Source organism: Miscanthus floridulus, chromosome 2 (assembly GCF_019320115.1).
Source record: "Miscanthus floridulus cultivar M001 chromosome 2, ASM1932011v1, whole genome shotgun sequence".
Classification (NCBI taxonomy): Eukaryota; Viridiplantae; Streptophyta; class Magnoliopsida; order Poales; family Poaceae; genus Miscanthus; species Miscanthus floridulus.
Genome location: NC_089581.1, coordinates 44,489,936 through 44,512,982, shown reverse-complemented (window position 1 = coordinate 44,512,982; position 23,047 = coordinate 44,489,936). Strand labels below are relative to the sequence as shown.

Below are 23,047 nucleotides of genomic sequence, written 5' to 3'. Positions count from 1 at the left end.
CCATTTTCGGTGCTAATAACATAAGTAGCAACAAACTAGACGTAGGGACATTCAGCCCGAACTAGTATAAATCTTGTGTCCTTTAGCGCACCATCCGAGCCTAACGCGCATCACTATAAATCTACTTGCCGGTGCTTGTACGAAACACCGACAGTTGGCGTGCCAGGTAGGGGCCTTTGCGCAGTTCCAAATCAGGCCTCGGATGGCCACCCACGCAATCAGCTAGGTCCCAGGCGCACATGTGCGTTTCGGCGACCTAGATTTCATCGTCACACTAGGAAGAGAGCTGGCGCTGGCCCACATGGCCGCATAGTCTCTCCCTTTCATCAACCTCAGCCACCTAAGGCTTGAGGGCCAGCCGGGCGACTCCCTTGGACCCCAGTTATCCAGGGAGGCCCCGACAGCATCACCCTATTTCCAGAAGGCCCCATATGAAGCGCCCCAACAGCATTTCCATTCGATCTCCACAACACCGCGGCGACCACTGGCCGCCTTCTGGCACTACGCATGGTTCAGCCACCCACAGACAGCGAGTTCATGGGGACAATTGAACCTAATATGGAGACTCTCCACAGGCTCCTCACAGAGGAGCTAGGATCGTTCTCTAGCTTGGACTCTAGTAGGGGGATCCATCACCCTTCCTAGGAGTGCTTCATGGCATGGACCCTGAGGGGCACATCGAGGACGTCTCTAGGGAAGAGGCTACCCCGACAAGCAACCCTAATGATAGATCTAGGGGGGAGGCAGCAGCCCCATCTTGCTTGAGGATGGAGCAGCTGAGAGCCCACAAGCTAGAGATCGATGAGGCAGGACAAGGGCTCATCTGGGAATCTCCCACTATTCTTGGCTGATTCGGCATGAGCATGGTTGGAGCACCTACCGTCCAACGCCATTCTAAGTTGGGCAGATCTGACAGAGATCTTTGTGGGGAACTTCTAGGGCACGTACAAATGCCCCAAAAACCCATGGGACCTCAAGAACTGCCGCCAGAAGGCCAATGAAACCCTCCGTAGGTACATCCGACGATTCTCTCGGCAGTGCAATGAGGTCCCTAATGTCGCCGACACCAACATGATAGGAGCCTTCCTATCTAGGACAACCTACGAATCCCTGGTCCACAAGCTAGGGCGCAGGGGCCTGTGGACCACCAAGGAGCTCCTAGACATCGCCACCAGCCATGCCTCAGGAGAGGAGGCGGTTGGAGCCATCTTCGACCACTCCGATGGCAAGGTGAGGCAGGATGAGGACACCGGTGAAGGCGCCTCCAACTATTCTGCCAAAAGAAAAAATAAGAAGCAATGGCGCGACAACTCGCTCGTGGCCGCAACCGACCGCAAGGGTGGCCAGAAGCCCGTGGAGGGCGCTTTGAACCACTTTGAGAAAATGCTCGAGGGGCCATGCCCAAACCATGCTTTCTCAGCCAAGCATCTATACAAGGATTGCGGCCTCATGCGCAAATACTTGTCCGGGGACCTCAATAAGGAGGAGCAGGGGAAGGAACCTGCCCTCACCGACGATGCCGAGGAGAAGGACGATGCCTTCCCAACGCCAAATGGTGCCCTCATGATCTTCGAAGGATCAGCGGCCTACGACTCCAAGCGCCGCCAAAAGGTCGCATGTCGTGAGGTCTATACGGTCGGACCGGCCACGCCTGCCTTCCTCCGGTGGTCAGAATCCGCCATAACCTTCGACTGGACCGACCATCTAGATGCCGTCCCACACCCAGGAAGGTACCCGCTTGTCGTCGACCCGATCGTCGGGCCAAAGCGGCTCACAAAAGTACTGATGGACGGAGGCAGCGGCCTCAACATCATGTACGCCAAGACACTCGACGAGATGGGCATCGACTGAACGAACCTCCGCCCCATCCAAGCACCTTTCCACGGCATTGTTCCTGGTAGACAGGCCATGCCACTAGGGCAGATCGATCTATTCATCACTTTTGGGGATCGGTCCAATTATAGGACTAAGACCCTTACCTTCGACGTGGTAGGGTTCCCCAAAACCTTCCACGCCATCCTTGGACGTCCATACTATGTGAAGTTCATGCCCATCCCCAACTATACATACCTTAAGCTAAAGATGTCGGGCCCCCATGGGGTCATCACTATCGGCACCTCCTTCCGTCGCGCTTACGAGTGTGAAGTCGAATGCTGTGGTCACGCCACAGTAGTCGTCGCCTCCGAAGAGCTCGCCACTCTCAGGGAGGAGGTCGTTGAAGAAGCACCCGACGCAAAGAAGTCATCCGGGTCGTTCGAATCGGTGGAAGGGTCCAAGGAGGTCCTCGTGGACCCCAGCAGCTCCGAGGGCAAAAAAGTCCGTATCAGGGCCGCACTCTCCTCCGAATAGGAAAGCGCGCTTATCGACTTCCTCCACGATTACAAAGACATCTTTGCATGGAAACCCTCGGATATGCCAGGCATCCCGAGGGAGGTCGCCAAGCATACCCTAAAAATCCTCCTAGGCTCCAAGCTGGTGAAGCAACGCCTGCGCCGCTTCGACGAGGAAAAACACAGAGCCATCGGTGAAGAGATAGCAAAATTGTTGGCTGCTGGGTTCATCAGGGAAGTACACCACCCAGAGTGGTTAGCAAATCCTGTTCTTGTGTGAAAAAAGAGCGGGAAATGGAGAATGTGTGTCGATTACACAGGCCTCAACAAGGCATGTCCAAAGGATCCGTTTCCTTTGCCACAAATAGACCAAATAGTCGATTCCACCTCAGGGTGCGAAACCCTCTGCTTCCTTGATGCATACTCTGGCTACCACCAGATCGCGATGAAAGAGTCTGACCAGCTCACGACATCTTTTATCACCCCCTTTGGATTGTTCTGCTACATTTCAATGCCGTTCGGTCTGAAGAATATAGGGGCAACTTACCAGCGTTGTATGCTCAACTACTTCGAGGACCTCATCGGGTGGACCATTGAGGCCTACGTCGATGACATCATAGTTAAGTCCAAATGGGCTGACCACCTTGTCGCTGACCTCGAACAAACCTTTGCGAAACTCCAGGCAAACGGCATCAAACTCAATCCCAAAAAATGTGTTTTCGGGGTCCCGAGGGGCATGCTGCTCAGCTTCATTGTCTCTGAGTGTGGCATCGAAGCCAACCCGGAGAAGATCTCAGCCATCACAAGGATGGGCCTGATCCAAAACATAAAGGGGGTTTAGCGGATCATAGGGTACCTTGCCGCCCTCAGCCGATTTATTTCGCACCTCGGTGAATGAGGACTCCCCTTTATCGACTCCTAAAGAAGTCCGACTGCTTCGAGTGGACAGCCAAGGCCCAGGAAGCCCTTGACATGGTTAAGCAATTTCTAACTAAACCCCCGGTCTTGGTCCCTCCAAGCAACGGAGAATCCCTCCTCCTATTCATAGCGACCACCATGCAAGTGGTTAGCGTTGCCTTGGTGGTAGAGCTGGAAGAAGAGGGACACACCTTCAAGGTGCAGTGCCCTCTATATTTCATCAGCTAGGTGTTATCCGACTCCAAAACCCGCTACTCCCAAATCCAGAAACTCCTCTACACCATCCTCATCACCAAAAGGAAGCTACGCCACTACTTCGAGTCACACCCTATGACAGTCATGACGTCTTTCCCCCTCAGTGAGGTCGTCCATAGCTAGGATGCTATAGGAAGAACCGCAAAGTGGGCGCTCGAGCTGATGGATCAGGGCATTACTTATGCCACCCGGACGGTGATCAAGTCCCAAGTGCTGGCTGACTTCATCGCAGAGTGGACCAAAGTCCAGATGCCACCAGCAGCCGTTGATCAAGAGTACTGGATGATGTACTTCGACGGATCGCTGATGAAAAAGGGCACCGACGCAGGACTAGTCTTCGTATCACCCCTCGGGGTCCATATGAGGTACATGGTTTGGCTCCATTTCCCCTCATCAAACAATATCATAGAATACGAAGTGCTCATCAACGGCCTATGAATCGCCATCGAGCTAGGCATCCAACGCCTCAACATCAGGGGCGATTCCTAGCTGGTCGTCGATCAGGTTATGAAGGAGTCAAGCTGCCACGACACCAAGATGGCAGCATATTGCCAAGAAGTTCGACGACTGGAGGATAGATTCAATGGCCTCAAGCTCAATCACATCCCTAGGCGCCTCAACGAAGCGGCCGACGCACTTGTGAAGGCAACGTCTTGCCGAGAGCCTGTTCCAGCGGGTGTCTTCACCAACGATCAACACAAGCCCTCGGTGCACTATAAGGGATCGAAACAAGCCAATGAAGGCCCATCTGATCCAGCCCTGAGGGCCAACCCACCGGCTGCTCCGCCCGACCTCGAGGTCATGGAGCTTGAAGAGGACTTAGCAACAGAGTCCGACCCTCCCAACGACTGGAGAACGCTTTACCTCGACTACCTCCTCCACAACACGTTACTGGCAGACAAGATGGAAGCCCGACGGCTCACACGTCACGCCAAGTCCTTCGTTCTTGTAGAAGGCAAACTCTACAAATGGAGCCATTCCGGGATCCTATAGCTCTGTATCCCTGGCGAACTGGGAAGACTTTTGCTGAGCGATATCCACGGTGGGGTCTGCGGTCACCATGCCGCACCAAGGACCTTGGTTGGAAACGCATTCCGACAGGGCTTCTACCGGCCCACCGTAGTAGCCGACGCCGAGCAAATTGTATGCACCTGCGAAGGGTGCCAGTACTACGCTCGACAGACTCACCTCCTAGCCTAGGCGCTCTAGATGATCCCCATCACATGGCCCTTCACGGTCTGGGGGCTCGACCTAGTTGGGCCACTCAAAAAGGCGCCCGGGGGCTTCACCCACCTAGTTGTCACCATAGACAAGTTTACAAAATGGATCGAAGCTCGACCGATCTCCACGATCAAATCTGAATAGGCTGTGCTGTTCTTCCTCAACATCATCCACCGCTTCAGAGTACCAAACTCCATCATCACAAACAATAGCACGCAGTTCACCGGCAGTAAATTCATTCGATTCTGCGATGAACAGCACATCCGGATTGATTGGGCAGCCGTCGTGCACCCCCAGACGAACGGGTAGGTTGAGCGTGCAAACGGCATGCTCCTGCAAGGCCTTAAACCCATAATTTTCAACCGGTTGAACAAGTTCGGCACGTGCTAGCTCGCTGAGCTTCTGGCCATGCTCTGGAGCCTAAGGACAACTCCTAGCTGGGCCACCGGCTACACACCCTTCTTCATGGTCTACGACTTTGAGGCCATTCTCCCAACGGACCGTGACTATGGAGCACCGAGAATCAGAGCATATGATGAGTAGGTGGCCGAGGCATCCCACCAAGATGCCATGGACCAGCTAGATGAAGCCCGTGACATCACCCTCCTCCGTTTAGCTAAGTACCAGCAGGCGTTGCGATGGTACCATAGCCGACGGGTGTGGGATCGAGCCTTCAATGTTAGGGACCTCGTCCTCTACCTTGTGCAGAGCAACAAGGACCGCCACAAACTCTCCCCGCCCTAGGAGGGGCCCTACATCGTTGTGGAAGTACTTTGCCTAGGAGCCTATAGGTTGAAAACCATCAACGGCGAGGTCTTCACCAACGCCTGGAACATTGAGCAGCTACGTCATTTTTACCCTTAAATAAATGCATGCTTCTTCTTATCAAAATTTTCAAAACCCCGATCTTTAGTGACATTCGACCCCTGCAAATTGTGAGGGGCCGGACCTCACTCAGGGGCTGATACAAGTACAAGTACGTTTATCTTGCAAACACTTCCTGTATTATCTTTGAAAACTTTATCTAAGTTTTCCAATGTTCTCGTAAACAAGTCCTAAGGACTAAGATTTTGGGAACAAATTCTAAGTGCAACTGGTAGGACTACGGGAGACCCACGCCCCAGCGGCTACAACCTCTTTGCTCACCAGCGTGATCAGAATTAAATCACCCGCACTCCTAGTTTCTTACAACTTGGGCCATGGGAAGGGTTGGAGGGCACCGAAACCTCTTCTACAAGAAGAGAAAGCTGAAAAGTTGTTTGCCGTAACAAAAGATGAAAATTTGTTCACTTTTGTACAAATTAACCACTTACAAAATGATTTCATCACGCAAAGGACTAGCGTACTCCTAAAATCCAAAGGACTATTCACTCGGGGGCTCCCCCAAACTTATTCAATTACATTCTCTACCAAGCTTTACTATGAGTACTACTGCGGTCGCCGCGCCAAGCTCTCCATCGGCAACATCCGGTCATGTACATGGACCAGTTCGTCTACTACGGCCGCCGCACCAAGCTCTCCATCGGCGACGACCGGGCATGTACACAAACCAGTTCATCTAGTGCGGCCACCGCACCATGCTCTCCATCGGCGACGTCCCACCGCTTTGCTGGATCTTCAAAAGCGTCGTCATCTACAACAACAAACACCGCGTCGATGACTATGGTGCCTTGACCCCATGGTGCCCAGGGATTATGCCATTGTCCTTGGCCGCAACCCTAACAATGGCGCCTCTGCCGGGAAGCCTGGGGACTATGCCATCGTCATCAGCCACAACCCCGACAACGGCGCCTCCACCACTAGGCCCAGGGACTACACCATCGTCATCAGCCACAACCCTGATAATGGCGTCAGGGCAGAAAGCGCCTCCCACTGAAGGAGGGCCGCAACCAATGGTGGCAAAATCAACAACACTCATCGCCCTCCAGCGCCTTTTCTCCTTCGGCAGCGGCGACCCCTCCTCGGCACAGGTGAACCATGCCATCTCATCTATGTTGGATGACCTCCATCTCGACATTGCGCTCCAGAATCAAGGGCAGACTTGTGAGTTCTTCTCTCCCTAACATTACCCTCTCTCACTTAGGAGCTGATGCATTCAGAGAGAAGAAAGGAGAAGAGGTGGTGGCTCAGAGGCTAGTAGGGAGGTGGGGCGAGAACTCTTCCCTCCCCCTCCTATTTAAAGAGGGAGCTTAGCGGCTAAGGAAAGGTGAAAGGTTCCTACGAAAAACCCTCTGCCTTCCCCTATTCAATACAAATGCGAAATCAATGCTGACAGGAATCTGAGGGGACACGCCGGAATCGACGGGACGCGCTTTGGTCGACAGGACACTGCCTGGTAAGACAGAATGTCACCCGGGCATGGCCCGCCACTAATGCGCCCCAGACACGAGAACTGGGGCACGCTCAGCTATAGGCGACTCTTCGCTTCCCTAGGCAGGACCAGGGGATGACCCAATGATAGAACCTCCTCCTAGGGGGAGCCCAATGGGCCTCCTAAGTGTTGAACAAATGACCAACTTAAAGATAAGCACCCCTGTTTATTTACTTTGAGTGTTGAATTCTTTGCCGAGCTTCCGACCCTAGCAACGGCAGAGGCACGGACATCACTCAAGGGCTACCGAGGGTGCCTATTTATCTAAAACACCCTCTTAGCCTGACCCCTCCTTATGTTTGAAAAACTAGGAGCATGGCGTATGGGAACAAAACATGAATACAACTGGGCAAACCAACAGACCCTACGCCCCGACGGCTACGGTGTTTTTTGTTCACCAGCATAATCATGTTCATGGTTCCTCACATTACTAGCCCTGGCTCCCGCCTTCCCAAAAGGGGTTTGGAGGGACCACCTGCAGAGCCCCCCCCTCAGGGGGGAAGCTAGCAAATCGTTTAAAATCAATCAGAAAAACAAAAGTAGCGATACTTATGTAGGTTACGCCGACCTCATCGAAAACATCGGACCCGAACCTGCCTCGGACATGTCTAATAGGAGCTTCCCATGGCTCATACCACCAAGGTAACGTTACCGACCCCTACCTTCATTTCGATCAAATTATACATTCAAACATTGCATATGCAAAACATTGCATCCCAACGCTTCGTGTTGCATCATGAAACGGTAGTCGCCTCATTCGATATGGGTGGCAGCAGGCCAGGGTTCGAAGGCCGACCCGCGAAGGGCTCGAGGCCACCTCATGCCAAACAAAGCCAGGGAGAAATAACTAAGACGAGACCTAGCGGCCCTACCTGACCCCACCTAGAGTAGACAGGGACATCTCAACCTTTTCTCATTTGATTCTAACCCCGAGCCAAACTCACAGAATCTCCATCAAGGAGAAGCCATCGGGCCACCTGAGCCTATCGAACGGCTCGAGCATCTGCTGGGAGATAGGTTAAGAAGTTATAGAATGCCACCAGAGGGCTCTGCCGACCCCATCAACAAATGATGGACCTGGATCCCACACGAATGTACCCGTTAGCGAGCTCATCAAGCACAACACTCGAGCCACCGAGGCATGGGTTGTCTACTCGGCCCCTTCGATTGCAAAAGTTGAGGATGGGGTAACATGCGAATTATGGCCGACCCCTATCAAACCCTAACAAGGCTCGGGGACTCGAGCTGCTCAATACAAGGATAGAGGTTCGAAGGCCCCCCTTGCCAAGCCCATGGGATTCCATTTGAACATCCCTATTAGCAAGTTCATCGGGCACACCGTCGCTATGGTCTCCAGTAACACCCGACCCTAGCAGATGCAAGGGGTTGGATCTCACTCGAGGGCTAGTAAAGGTACGGCTACCTCCCTTCCTTTTTTTCAAAACAATCATTATATTAGACTCCCTCCTCACATCAAGACTAGCGGTAAGGTTTGGGGAAACAGACTGATAAGACTGCAAAAAACCAAATGACTAGACGGCTATGGTATGTTTTGCTCAAATAGCACAATCCAAATTTTTTCCCTGAAAGCACCACTGGCCCTACGGCCTTAAACAAAGGGAAGGGTCGGATCAAATAAACACTCTTTGTGATTGCAAAAAGGTAAGAAGGTAAAATCAAACAAAATGAAATAACAAAATGAGACTTACGCAACCTTTTCCAGGACACAAAAGCACTGACACTTGTTCACATATTACAAATAAGTGTTTATCAAACCAATTCCACTAACTACTTCCACGAAGGGAGAACCTCTTCTTTCAGCTTATCCGCTAGGTTCCGTGCAAGAGGAGCCACCACCTTCTCCATCTCATCTAGCTCAGCATCTTAATAGACAGCGCGCGAAGCCTTGGCTCATCACCCCTAGGTTGATCTCCTAAGCATAATGGGAATGGGCGACAGTGAAGGCTTGGGTGATCCCAAGGCAAAAGGCGCTCTCCTTAAGCTAGCCCACGTGCGCCATGATACCAGCAGCGTGGACTGTGAGGGAACCATCCCCCTTCTCTTGCGTCACCCGCAGGTCGTCATAGAATGCCAGGACAGCAGAAGATAGGCGATCATATTCATCACCTTCAACTTGAAGAAGCCCCCGCGCCTCAGTGAGATCAGCATGTAGACCGACAGAGACTTCCTCAGCATCCAGCCATTGAGACCCCTCGACTTCAAGATCTGCCTGGCGTGCTTTGGCCTCCCGACGTGCTTTGTCGTGCTCTCGGATGGCCCGATTGACCACCACAGCATTCTGGTTCGCCTTCTCCTGCAACATCACGGACCTCTCCTCAGCCTTTAGCTTGAGGTCTCGCTCCATCTGCAGCTCTACCAGGAGCTCACCGGCCCTCTCACTAACCATGGCATTCTTCTGCAATAGCTCGTCTCGCTCCTTTCGGAGCCTAGCGATTTCCTCCTCATCCAGCTTTGTCCTCGCCGACAAATCCTCAAACATCGCATGGAACTCCTCCACGTCATGACACGCCTCGGCCTCTCGCCGCTGGACGACAGCAAGCTACGCACTCACATCTCCTCGCAGCCAGGCCTCCTCAGTGAGGTGGTCCCACTTCGCCTTTCACTCATGGAGAAATCAGGATTTGTTACGGCTACAGGCAGCAAGATTCTGAAAAGAAGACCAATGTGAAAAAAACACACAAAAACATAGGGATATGAAAGGAGGAGAGCAAGGTGAATATCCGGCTAGAAGGAATGATGATTTCGTGCAGGGCTCCATTGGCCTGGTTCAAGGCACTGATCATGGCCAAGAACTCAATGTCAAGGTTTTCCCGCTCCACACTCTCGGCAGCATCATCAAGCGAGAACAGAGCCGATGACGGATCCTGAGCATCCATCCGTTGAAGCGTTGGCTCGCTCCGCATGGGGGAACGGCTACCCTCTGACAATAGGGCTGGGGGCGATAGCCGGCGAGTCCTTCCCACCACCACCATGATGCCTAGAGACCCACCGGTTGTATCCTCCCCTGTCTGGCCCACCTCAGGGGCCACCACGGCCGCATCTGCCCCCGCCAGGCCTGACGTGGCCGTGGCCTCCTCCATCTGGACCTCCGGTGGCACAGACTATGCCGCTTCCTCAGACGCCACTGTGGCCGCATCCAACTCCGCTCGATCTGTGTTGGGCGCCATCTCTATGACCACCAGAGGCACGGACATGACCACGGCTGCATCCGACTACTCCTGACATGATGCAGTCGCGGTCGCCTGTTCAGCAACCACCACGGGTGCCGCTGGACCGGCCAACGAGGCTGTGATGCTCCTACCCAAAACAGGGGCAATGTCGGGCAGCTCCAGCCATCCCGCTTGAAGGGCAAGGCTCTTCTTGGGTGTCGGCCCTAGAGGGTGGCCCCATCGCAAGAATCTATAAAAGAGGAAGAAGCGTAAGATCAGAACAGAAAAATAAAGGGAACAACGAGGGGAGTCGATGACGTACTCTGATGCCTTCGGGCGGTGGGTACATTTTGGGGATGAACCCCCGGAACCCTGCTCCAACTCATGTGGGTGGGACCATTTTGAGCCTACCCCTTGCTCTGAGGCAGGGGGCTCGTCTCCCTTGTCTCGTGGGGCGCAGCTCCAGAGCTGCTCCCCTCCACTGTCTCATGGGGCGCGGCGCTAGAGCCGCTCCCCTTCATCACCTCTCGAGGCATGGCATCGGAGCCGCTCCCCTCCACCGTGTCATGGGGCGTGGCACCAGAGCCGCTCCCCTCCATTACCTCTTAGGGCATGGCGTCGGAGCCTCCCCCCTCCACCAGCACCATGGGGATGGTCTCGGATCTGACCCCTCCTGTCCATCGATCCTCTGCCAGCACCCCAACGGTAGCGGCAGATCCACCGGCTCCCACTAGACCCAGGGACGGGCCCAGCTCCACTGCTCTCGTAGACTCACTTCCCTCCTTGTGGAATAGGAAAGGTCCCTACGGGGGCAATGAGTCCTCGTTCACTAGGTCACCCCAGTCCATGCCAGCTGCTTCCTCATCTGCCTCATCATCATCATCGTCGTCTTCACTGCTTGTCTCCTCATCTCAGTCTCTAGCTTGCTGCTTCCGTAACGCCTTCTTCTTCGTGAGCTCCCGCATCTTCTTGTCCCAACCAGCCGCGGCATGGTTCGCTGCCGTCTAGGCTGGGTCCTTCAGCAATGGAGCTAGGCTATCCTTGAAGTGCAGACCCCCTGGCTAGTCCCGCCATCCCAAGGTTAACATTAGAGGATCGAAAATTACAAAAGAGAAAAGGAGCATGAGGCAAGAAAACTTATGAAGTCAACAAACCCTGGTTCCAGTCCCATCAGGGGATGCCCTGGCACAGGATACATGAAGTCAAGGATAGCGCCAGCAGAGTCCTTCGTGGGCTCCATCGCCTCCTTGATTCGCTGCACCACTTCAGAGAAAGGGAGCGCCTCATCGACAAGCACCGTCCCTTCAAACGATGCTTCGGGCACCATCTGATATAGGGGAAGTACGCGTGCCATCAGCAGTGCCACCCTCCTCATGTGGTAGGCGCCGATGATCCCCGACCCCTTCATGCCCCTCTACTTTAGAGTTTGGATGGCGGTGAGAAGGCTATTGAGTAGCTTCTTCCTCTTGCCCAGGATGCCCCACCCCCATGACCCTGGGGCCTCCAGGATGTAGCCCTCGGTGAAAGCTGGCAAGGGGGTGGCGGCGTCGTTCTTGATGTAAAACCATTGCGAATGCCACCCCTTGTTGGAGGTGGACAAATGCATTAGCGGGTACATCCTCCCCCGGTTGTTGCGGAGGTGGATGCTGGTGCACCCCACCAGCGCATGCAACTCTTGCTGCCTGACCTGCCTCTTCACCAAATTAACGGCAAAGATATACCGCCATAGATCAAAGTAGGGGTCGATCCCCAAGAACCCCTCGCACAGGGCGATGAACACCGTAATGTGCTGGATCCCGTAGGGGCTAAGGTGCTGCAGTTCCACCTGATAATAGTCCAGCAAACCCCGGAAAAATAGATGGGCGGGCATGGCAAATCCCCACTCATGGAAGTGAGCAAAAGACACGACGTACCCTTCAGGCGGATGTGGCTCCTCCTCACTAGGCAGCCACCACTCCTCGGCGGCGATCAACAGGCAAAGGAGGCCTCGGCAGATGAGGCCCTCCAGGCACCGAAGGGAGATGTTGGATTTATACCCTGGGTCCATTGCGACAGCGGGAGCAGCACGGAGAAGAAGGAAGCAGTGAGTTTGGCGGTGGCGGCAACGTGGACGCAGGAGGCTAGGGCGATTGGCGGCGGAGGTTTCAGATGCAAAGGCAAGGGGGCGAAATACGGAACCTTGGGGCGAACCCCGTGGTTTTATAGGGGTGACGGATGCGAGAAGGGCAACCGTCCGCCTCGATCTCTGGGCCTGCCACGTGCACCATCGCATCACATCATGGGACACATGCCTACGATCCCTATCCTCTCCCACCAAAATCACGCTGGACGGTTCGCTTTCTCAAAGCGATAGGACTCTTTTCCCACAGAGGGGACATGGACCAGAAAAATCTCTTCTCTAAATCCGTCTGGGCCCATAACGACCGGAGGTCGGCCCAAACCAACTCAATGGCCACCCCAACAAAGGATGGGCCCGCAAGAAACTAGAACTCAAGGATGCAAGCATCACTAGGACCTTGATCCACAGTCAGGACCCAGCCAGGCCGGTGTGGAGTAAAATTCCCGCGAATGGAATACCATGATTCCCTTAAAAATATCCCGTCAACGAAAAACCAAGTTCTTTAGCCTTACCAGCGAAGGGTCCGATACTACCCCCTGGGGCAACTCTACTCGAGTCACCCGGGGGCTACACCCATCGGGTGCGCTCGCACGCACCCTCTAGCAAATTAACTCCGACGAAATTGAAAACACCCCCCGGATGATTCTGTCCGAATCGCCCGAGGGCTCGGGGGCTATTGTCGGGGACCTAACATCAGGGTACCCCAGGAGGTGGAACCAATAACCATCGAACGTTAAAAACTTCTAGACGGACAAGGGCGCCGCTACGTTCCTTGCCCGAATGACGAGAGTTTGGTTCTGCCTCACCCGATGCCTTTGAGCCAGCTCCACCTCGCCCGAGGGCTATGGGCTAATCTCCACCTCGCCCAACGCCTTTGGGCCAGCTCTGCCACACCCGAGGGCTGAGGGATAGACTCTACCTCACCCAATGCCTTTGGGCCAGCTCCGCCTCGCCCGAGGGCTGAGGGATAGACTCTGCCTCGCCCGACCCTCGAGGGACGGGCTCGGTCTCGCCTAAGGGATAAGGGCTGGTTTCCACCTCACCCGACGTCTAAGGATGAACCTCGCCTCGCTCAATGTCCAAGGACTGGTTTCATCTTGACTGACAACCTCTCCCCATTTCCTCATGATGATGGGTACAGGCAAGACAAGACGTTCGGGTCAACCACGGCTTCAAGGACCATACCCTGTGCCCCAGCAGGAAAGGTACTACTAGGGAATGATAGGACGGGTGCTTTAGACCCTTTTGGGCGTAGCAAAGCCTAAAAAGTATTATGGGTGCGTGCTCTTAGCCCTATAGAATTGTAGGCACCGCCTTCAGCTCTAGGACACGAAACCCGACGAAGATATACGACAACCACTACGGTCCAGAAAAGGACTCGCATCCTCCACAAATGATGGATGTGCAGTCACCATGTTATGATCACAGGGGAGCGGCGTCTGCTTCCCAGCCCCTTGGGTCCACCAAATCAGAAGACCTTGCCCACGACGCTACTTCAGACCCTGACCTCGCGTCCCTCCGACAGAGACTCATAGGAACCAAAAGGTGTGCGGAGCAAGGCTGGGCGAGGCTCATAAGTCAAAGCCACTGTACTATAGTCCATACCCTACGCAGGGCAGTACTCTATAACCATCCTAACATTCTACAAAGGCATCGATAGTATTGTAGGCGCTTATCATCCTTTCGCACCCACCAGAATGGGCGACAAGGCTGGGTAGACATGAGCAACAAGGCAAGGTAGTATACGCACCCCAGCCCTCTCACTTGTAAAGCCGTCCCCTTCATCTATAAAAGGGGATGCGCTTCCTCCAACAAAGGCACTCGACTTTTGACGGCACAACACACAACACACACAGTTAAGTTGCTACCAAGCTCGTGGACACCTTTTGACCCTTCCATCAGAGACTTGGGGACAGTCCCTCTCTCGATCATTTGTACCCCCTACTATGAACCATTTTTGGTGATAATAACACGAGCAGCAACAAACTGGACATAGGGACATTCAGCCCGAACCAGTATAAATCTTGTGTCCTTTAGCGCACCATCCGAGCCTAACATGCATCACTATAAATCTACTTGTCGGTGCTTGTACGAAACACCGACATAAGTGTTCTTACCAAAGCAACAGGCGGTGCAATCGGTCGGTGACTGTGATACCGTTGCAGCTTGAGTGTAATAGTTGCAAGGCGAACTTGTACTTGGTTAGAAGAAAGTGGAGCTTGGACAGGCACAATATAGTTGCAAGGAATAGCAAAATTTGTAAATGAATAGCAAAGCTGAATAAGTATCCCAAGTACTTGTCTTAGTTGCTGGCCTACTCATGTTCCAAGTACCAGGTGTATCAAGTGATGTGCACACGCAAACACAGCTCAAATGGCGCTCTCTATGTACTCCTCTAGATATTGTTCCACTTTTGCCCCTCTTTTTTCTATTTTTTGGGTTGTCGTTGTTTTTTGAGAAATTTTGACTTTTTATTTTTATTTTTTGATATTTTTTCTTCACTTAGGAGCACAAAAGAAGTAACCACAGAAAATATGAGCTTAAACAAGTGAAAAACGTGGCCTGTGGAATTTCCAGAAGATGTGCTCGAAATCGATAAAAACCTTGTGACCACGAAAAGAGGATCTTGTGACCACTTTTTGACCAAAATAAAAATCTCTGACTCCAACAAAGCTAGAGATGGACGGATCCAAAAAAAATTCTGATTGATTTTGATACATGGAACGTCGAAATCTGAGTTCGTATGCGAAAACTAGACTAGTTTTAAGAACGGACTCCGAATTAGAGGACAAAACGGGAACAATGCGCGTAAAATTGGTCACAACAGCAATGATTTGATGGAAATAGTGAAGACAAGTGTATGAAATTAGATGGCTTAGATTAGGGTTTGATGGATACAAAGGAAACTCAACAAGACTTGGAGATGTTCACGGATTATGATGAAAAACAAAGGGGAAAACACAAACTGGACTAAAAACGATCTAAAACCAGCAACCAGAACTTGACCTAGGGCACAAACTCAACAAAGCGAAATAGAGACAAAATTGCACGGCACAATGAGGCTATAGGACAGGGAATATGTGACAATGTATATTTTTTTGGCTTTTTATGGACTATAGGTAATGCAAAAACAGTAACAATCTAAAGGGAAAAACAAAGTTATACCTAATGGGCAACAATGGCTCTGATACCACTTGATGTAGACTAGGCCCGATCTTTCGAAAGGTATGATAGCGTTGATTGGTGGAGACTCAATATTCATGATCTAGGCTTTGAACCAAGACTGATTCGGACCCCTGCAACCATTACACCATTGCTCCATTGGTTATCAACCACGCGAACGTGATTAACCTCGCCGAGAAGGCTTTCCTATGGGCGAATCGAGAACACAAGCAAGAACGAGATGAACGCAATCTGAAATTGTAAATAAATATGAGGCTTATGATAATGAGAAAGAGTTCAAGTCTTTATTTGAAAGGACTAATCACCACAGGCGAACAAGATCAAGAACTAGGGCCCTCGTTCATAGCAAGCGGCCCTGGCGGCGACAGTTGCAGCAAAACGACGTCTGTTTCATGAGAAAATCAAGAGCTAAACAAAACCCAAACCCTAAGGAGAGCGACGGCTGCTATTTATAGAGTCTTGGGCATCACCCCCTGGATGAGCCCCCTAATGGGCCCAAACACGATACACGGTCTAACGGACCAAAAGACGGTGTCGCAGCACCCTGACATATTCTGGACGCTGACTTGTTTCGACGATTCCTGTTGATTCCGAAGGGATTTTGATGTGAGACCAGTTGGGTTCGCTTCCTTATCAAATTAGCTTTCCAACCATTTGTGGATCATCAAAAATGGAGTCCGGATGCATCCTGGGTTACCAGTTTAAGGCAGACTGATCCTGGAGGCCGAGGCAGACTCGAACTTGAGTTGCTTTGGGCCTCCACCTCGGGGACTCGAACCAAATTAGCCTTGGACCTCCTTCTTGACTTGGACACACTTGCTGGCCTCCTACCCCTCCATACCATGTGCCAAACATGGTCATATGCATGGGTGTCATGTCCTCATCATCCTCCCCTTCTTGATGAAAAGCCGTCCTCGGTGTTGATTGTGCTTGAAACTAATCCTGCACAACATAAAGGAGAATGGGGTTGTGAAAACAAAGGGGACTGGAATAATTGTGAGAAGGAATGTGACCATATTTCCAAGTATGTAGCATGTCGTCTCGCATAAAAATTTCAGCAATCATGTAGACTCCATGATCCGAATGCACACGATGTATGTCAACACTATCCTGTAAAAGATTAGAACTAAGCAAAGATAATGCAGGAATAGATGATCTAGTAGACATAGGTAGCAACCAACAATGCTCCCCTTCTTGGAATTGAACTTGTTTCTTTGAGGAATATGAGAAAATGTTTGTATTATTATGGCTGCCCTCTAAATGATTATAATCTTGTACAACAAAAGGAGAATTCATATTACTACGAATGTATACTCGATGTATCATATATTATCCCTTGTTGTTATATTTGCCAATAACATGATATGTATATTTAGAAAACCAAGGCAAATCAACATATTTAAATAGGCTCTCCTCCAAACAATCTAGGTTACACAAAATATCAAATTCAATGTAACCCAAAGTATGTAAAAAGACAACAGTTTGAACTCATCGGTTTTAGTAGCAATATGAATAACATGTTTATTTTCAGCACAAGTGACTGGTTCCAAAATATATAAAACTGAGGCATCATCAACCAATTCATCTTTATCATAAGAACTTCAAGCAAATTATCATGGGACGGAGATAAATCAAGAGAGAGTTCCACAAACAATTGCTCTATGATAGCATAGTTTGTGGAAGAATTTAGTACATTAAAACTATTCTCACCTTCCGTGAGTGTAGCACCAAGGGCATTACCTGTGTTCTCAGCAGGAGTGAATAGGTGCATTGTGAAGTGATAGTTCTGAATTTGCATATGAGGTTGTGAAGTTCCTCATTTTCTTCCATGTTCATCCTCTCGCTTATGTACATTATCCTATAGAAGGTTAGTCATAGCAAGAGAAATAACAACAGACTCATCCTCTAAATGGTGCACCTCAGCATATGAAGTCAAAACAGGAGGTGGACTTAACAATGGTTTCTCGCATAATGAAGTTTCATATCATTCCAAGTTTGAGGTTTATCAGAAGGATCTAAAGACTCCCACCAAGATAAAGTAAAATGTCGTAAAACACTAGCTGCATTTGTTACCTTCCTCCTTGGAACACATAAAGCGAGTAGCAAATATGTTATCTATGACAATTTCCCACTCCATGTACTCATCAGCACCTATACCATTATAAGTCAGGTGGATACAAATAACCTGTCATTGTTAGAAGACTAGCAAAAGACAACACAAAAGTATTATCCCTATCAACTACTTAGGTTGTGGACAAGGAAAAATCAAGGCACTCAACTCTCAAGCGTCTTACCACGGTCTTACAAGTGTTCTTACCAAAGCAATAGGCGGTGCAATCGATCGGTGACTGTGATACCATTGCAGCTTGAGTGTAGCAGTTGCAAGGTGAACCTATACATGGTTAGAAGAAAGTGGAGCTTGAACATGCATAATATAGTAGCAAGGAATAGCAAAATTCATAACTGAATAGTAAAGCTGAATAAGTATCCCAAGTACTTGTCTTAGTTGTTGGCCTACTCACGTTCCAAGTAACAGATGTATCAAGTGATGTGAACAGCAAGAATATGATTAGGAACAAGGTAGAAATTAGCACACACAAACACAGCTCAAATGGCACTCTCTATGTGCTCCTCTAAATATTGTTCCACTTTTGCTCCTCTTTTTTCTATTTTTGGGCTATCGTTGTTTTTTTTTTTTGAGAAATTTCAACTTTTTATTTTTTTGTTATTTTTTCTTCACTTAGGAGCGCAAAAGAAGTAACCACAGAAAATATGAGCTTAAACAAGTGAAAAACGTGGCCTGTGGAATTTCCAAAGACTGTGCTCGAAATCGACAAAAACCTTGTGACCACAAAAAGAGGATCTTGTGACCACTTTTTGACCAAAATAAAAATCTCTGACCCCAACAAAGCTAGGGATGGACAGATCCGAAAATTTTTTCTGATCGATTTTGATATATGGAACGTCGAAATCTGAGTTCGTATGCGAAAACTAGACCTAGTTTTAAGAACGGACTCCGAATTAGAGGACAAAACGGAAATAATGCGCATAAAATTAGTCATGACAGCAATGATTTGATGGAAACAGTGAAGACAAGTGTAGGAAATTAGATAGCGTGAACTAGGGTTTGATGGATACAAAGGAAACTCAACAAGACTTGGAGATGTTCACGGATTATGGTGAAAAACAAAGGGGAAAACACAAACTGGACTCAAAAACGATCTAAAACCAGCAACTAGAACTTGACCTAGGGCACAAACTCAACAACGTGAAATAGAGATGAAATTGCACGACACAATGAGGCTATAGGACAGGGAATATGTGATGATGTATATTTTTTTGGCTTTTTGTGGACTATAGGTAATGCAAAAACAGTAACAATCTAAAGGGAAAAATAAAGTTATACCTAACGGGCAACAATGGCTCTGATACCACTTGATGTAGACTAGGCCTAATCTTTCAAAAGGTATGATAGCGTCGATTGGTGGAGACTCAACGTTCATGATCTAGGCTTCGAACCAAGACTGATTCGGACCTCTGCAACCATTACACCACTGCTCCGTTGGTTATCAACCACGCGAACGCGATTAACCTCGCCGAGAAGGCTTTCCTGCAGGCGAATCGAGAACACAAGCAAGAATGAGTTGAACGCAATCTGAAATTGCAAATAAATATGAGGCTTATGATAATGAGAAACTGAAACATCCTTAATTTTTCCACGAAGGGAAAATCCACAGAATGAATTATAATATGATAAATCAAGAACTGATTCCATCATATTATCATATTTCAGTCGATGTCACAGTCATACATCGTAAGATTATAAGAATACAAGACATTATATCACTGGGGAATACACCTATTACAGAGTTAATCTAGCAGAAGACTATCGAGTGAAGGCTCCTCCTTCACGGGCATCATCAGAGTTGGCGTAGTGCAGCATAGATTCCATCTCCGAACCAAACTTGAGCATAGGCACGAGACCTTCTAATCCTTCTAAAGTCAGCATCTCTGAGAAGCAAGAAAATCTGCACACCGCCAGATGTGTGCAGGCCATGGTCAGCACCAATGAGCTTTAGTGGAAAAGATAAAACAAGAGGATCTGGTGATCCTAATATGTGGCTGTGGTTTGCATCCTTAGTGCATGAGAAGCAAGTAACAGTAGTAATGTAATAATAATATCTAGTTTTTAACACATTCCCAGCCACACACATCCACATCCATCTATATCCATCCACCATCCCATCCCAACCATAACCACACCACCATCACCACATCTCATCTCACACACTCAGGTCAATAGGCCGACTTCCCCTCGGCACTAGTCTCAGCAGCCCACAGCCCCTGGCTCACAGCCGGAAAATACCCCAAACCCTAGAGGGAGGAAAGAAGGACTCATCTCCTATCTAGTTTAAGTGAAACCCAGGAAAGGTCCATAGCCGACAAGTCGACATATGTATCGATCGATCAACCATACACTCTGCAAAGGTTTCACATACCCACAAGATAGCCATCCTTGACAGTGCCCCGTCTAGGCAGATTCCGGCCGCTCGCTAGCCTAGAACGATGCCACCCTACCTCTCAGCCCTGGAACATCCCAAGTCTAGTCTAGGATGGCTGATACTGTGAGTTGTAGACAGAGCTAGGGCCCACCGGATGTCAAGAGCCGGTCCACAAGGCCTCCTAAAGTCTCAGAAGGGTGTGGGGGGGAAAACCGAGCACCCCGTACCTCCTTGCACACGTTCGCCTAGCAGTAGTGGCATCGCTCTACCAAGTAGTCTGACCGTCCCGCACCATATAGGGCGAGTGGGATGTAAAGGATTCTTAGTGAATCTGAGTACTAGTAAGTCCTTAGGGATGACCAAGCCAGAATGTCTTCATTAGGGTTTCCATTTTACGTGCCACCACAGCACCACTACCTCAGGCTCCACCTCTCCGAGGTTCACACCCAAGGACACCTCCAATTACCATTTTACTCGCCATAGGTATTCCATATCCAAGTGCCCAGGTAGCACCATAAGGCAAGACTCGCCCTAGGCTCGTCGTTATTCTAGCTTGGTCGACACAACCCTCACTCTCCATGCACCCAAGACACACACAGCACGCTCTCACACCACCTAGTCCGGCACCCATAGCCAACCATTCCCAGGGGGTTCACCACCAGCATCATATCCCCGATATAATGCGAAGTGGAGTTAATAATAAGTATAGTGGTGTAATATGCAAGCAAGCAGGCAAGTAAGCATATATAAGCGAGCAAAAGCACAAAGCAGGGTGACATGGTAGAGTGGGTTGCATCAGGGTAATAATGGCTCAGGTAGTAGCATGCATCAAAGTACTAGCAAAGGAATAGTTATAAAGTGCTAGCAGTTCTAGATATTATGCAATGTCTAATAGGATTCTCTAAAAGAGGGTGCTGCCATGACACCTATGATGTAGAGGTAGTAGTGGTACAATTCTCCATTCGTTGGTGTTCCATTAGCGGGGTCACCTCCTCCTGCGTTGACTCCATTTCGCAGTCCTTGTCGTTGTCCATGTTCTCTTGGTCCGATTGTTAGCTACTTCACGAAGCGATACGCAAGGCAAGAGAGCACTCAACACTCAAAAAGACGACAAGACACAGGAAAATCCAATAACACCAGCGAGGCAATAAGAGATACATGGCTTAGCCCTCTCGGCGGTTGTCCAATTTCCCTAGGCCAAAGAATCACAAGTGGTGGTTTGCTAAGCACCAGCTTAAGTCATGGCCAAGCCAGTATGGCTTTACGATAAATGGTTTAAGCCAGAGCTTATCCAGAGCAAACACCATGGCTCACGATCTTTCGATCTGGTGTCATTGACTTGACGGGGATTGGAAGTCGAGCCCCAAGAAAGAAGAACGATGGAATTCGGCTCTTATAGCCTTATCCCGCAAGTCACAATTTGGACATGAGTAGCACACAAGAATGATAACACTATTGTGACTTGGCTTCAGTGTACTTTGGCTCACCTACTACAGTAGAAAGCGGTAGCGCAAAGAGTTTAGACAGCAACGGGTTCTCTCGATCCTCATGACATAATAACGTCGGGAGTCGAGAAGAGAGTTGCTCAGCAAAACAAAAGAAGCGAGGGTTAGCTAGGCACATCCATGTCATGTTCTCAGACACATCTTCGGGGAAGATGGTTTTAGATGGTCAATCGGGTCGACACGCATGGGTCCGAGGTACAACATAGACTATAGCTTCGCTAGCTAAAAAGAGATGGTCCTGTCTTTGATCCAATCGCCATGGACACAGCGAGATCGAATAGAGCAGCTAATAGGGCAATGACAGCAAGGAACTAAGGTTTGCTCCTTCCAACACACATGCCCCAACAGAAGACAGGGCATCGAAAGGAGCGGCTCACTAAAGAGTACAAGTGCGCAAACCACTCGTAGGTTACCCAACTTAGGTGCACTGGCACTAAGACATCTCTCTAATTCATAGCGGTGCGGTTGTCACTGCGGGGATCAAAGAAATGCAATGGTCATACAAGGTACAAGCATACAGGGGTTTGAGCACGAAGAGGCAAGTAAAAGCAAAAGAGTGGCATAGCTCCATGGTCATGGCGAGGCGAACTCGCGGCCACAAGCCATACCAACAAGTTGGCATCCATCGTTCCATGATTGTTATCTCTCAGGTCATCTCCCATAGGACTTGGTCATGGAGGGCTCAAAGCGTGCGGGTGATATCCGCATCGATGTTAGTATCGACATCGAATCCATATACGACCATGTTCTAGGGCCAAAGACAGGAGCTAACACTCGTGGTACTATGAAGTCAACTAAGAAGCGAGGGGTCAAGTTACACTCGGCGTCACAGTCATGGCAAGACGGATCCCACGATCGTAACATCCGAACGAGGTACGATCCCTCAGCCGGCTCGAAGGCTCGGCACACAGGCAACAACACCAATAATCAGTGATAAGAACCAAACACGACCGAAGACGCAACAACTTGACACAACTGAGGAGTAGCACATTCCATAGTTGGGGATAGGCAGACCTGCACAAGGGCATGGTGCAGATAGATATAGATAGATCAAGATCATGTATTGTAAGTGGACGAATGAGTATAAGAATGAGCAGGAAGGGGCTTTCATCGGTGGTCGGAGATGTCACCGAGGTGGTTGGTGAGATCACCATCATGGTCAAAAGGCTGGCCAAGGTGGTCGGAAGGCTGGCCGAGGTGGTCAAAGAGCTTTGCCGACGTGGTCGGTGAGATCGCGGAGGTGGTCGGAGTGATCATCAACGTGGTCGGTGAGATTGCCGAAGTGGTCGGAAAGGTTGCCAACGTGGTCGAAAAGGTTGTTGAGGTGGTCGGAGAGTACTTAAGGGTTGGTCCACATCGTGGTGCTCGTCTTTAGAAAAATTATGAAACTGGTTTCATAATTTTTCGTCAACATATGATTTTTTTCTATGAATTTTGGAGATTAAATCCATTCCTAAAAAAGAAGAGGGGGCC

At 50.0% G+C, this 23,047-nt stretch overlaps 1 protein-coding gene across 1 annotated transcript; it reads left to right on the top strand.

Annotated features, from left to right (window-relative positions):
• The first annotated feature begins 4,040 nt into the window (after positions 1-4,040).
• On the top strand, positions 4,041-4,496 carry LOC136536434 (uncharacterized). Its single transcript, XM_066528736.1, has one exon. The coding sequence runs from the start codon at positions 4,041-4,043 to the stop codon at positions 4,494-4,496; it is 456 nt and encodes a 151-aa protein (XP_066384833.1).
• The last annotated feature ends 18,551 nt before the right edge of the window (positions 4,497-23,047 follow it).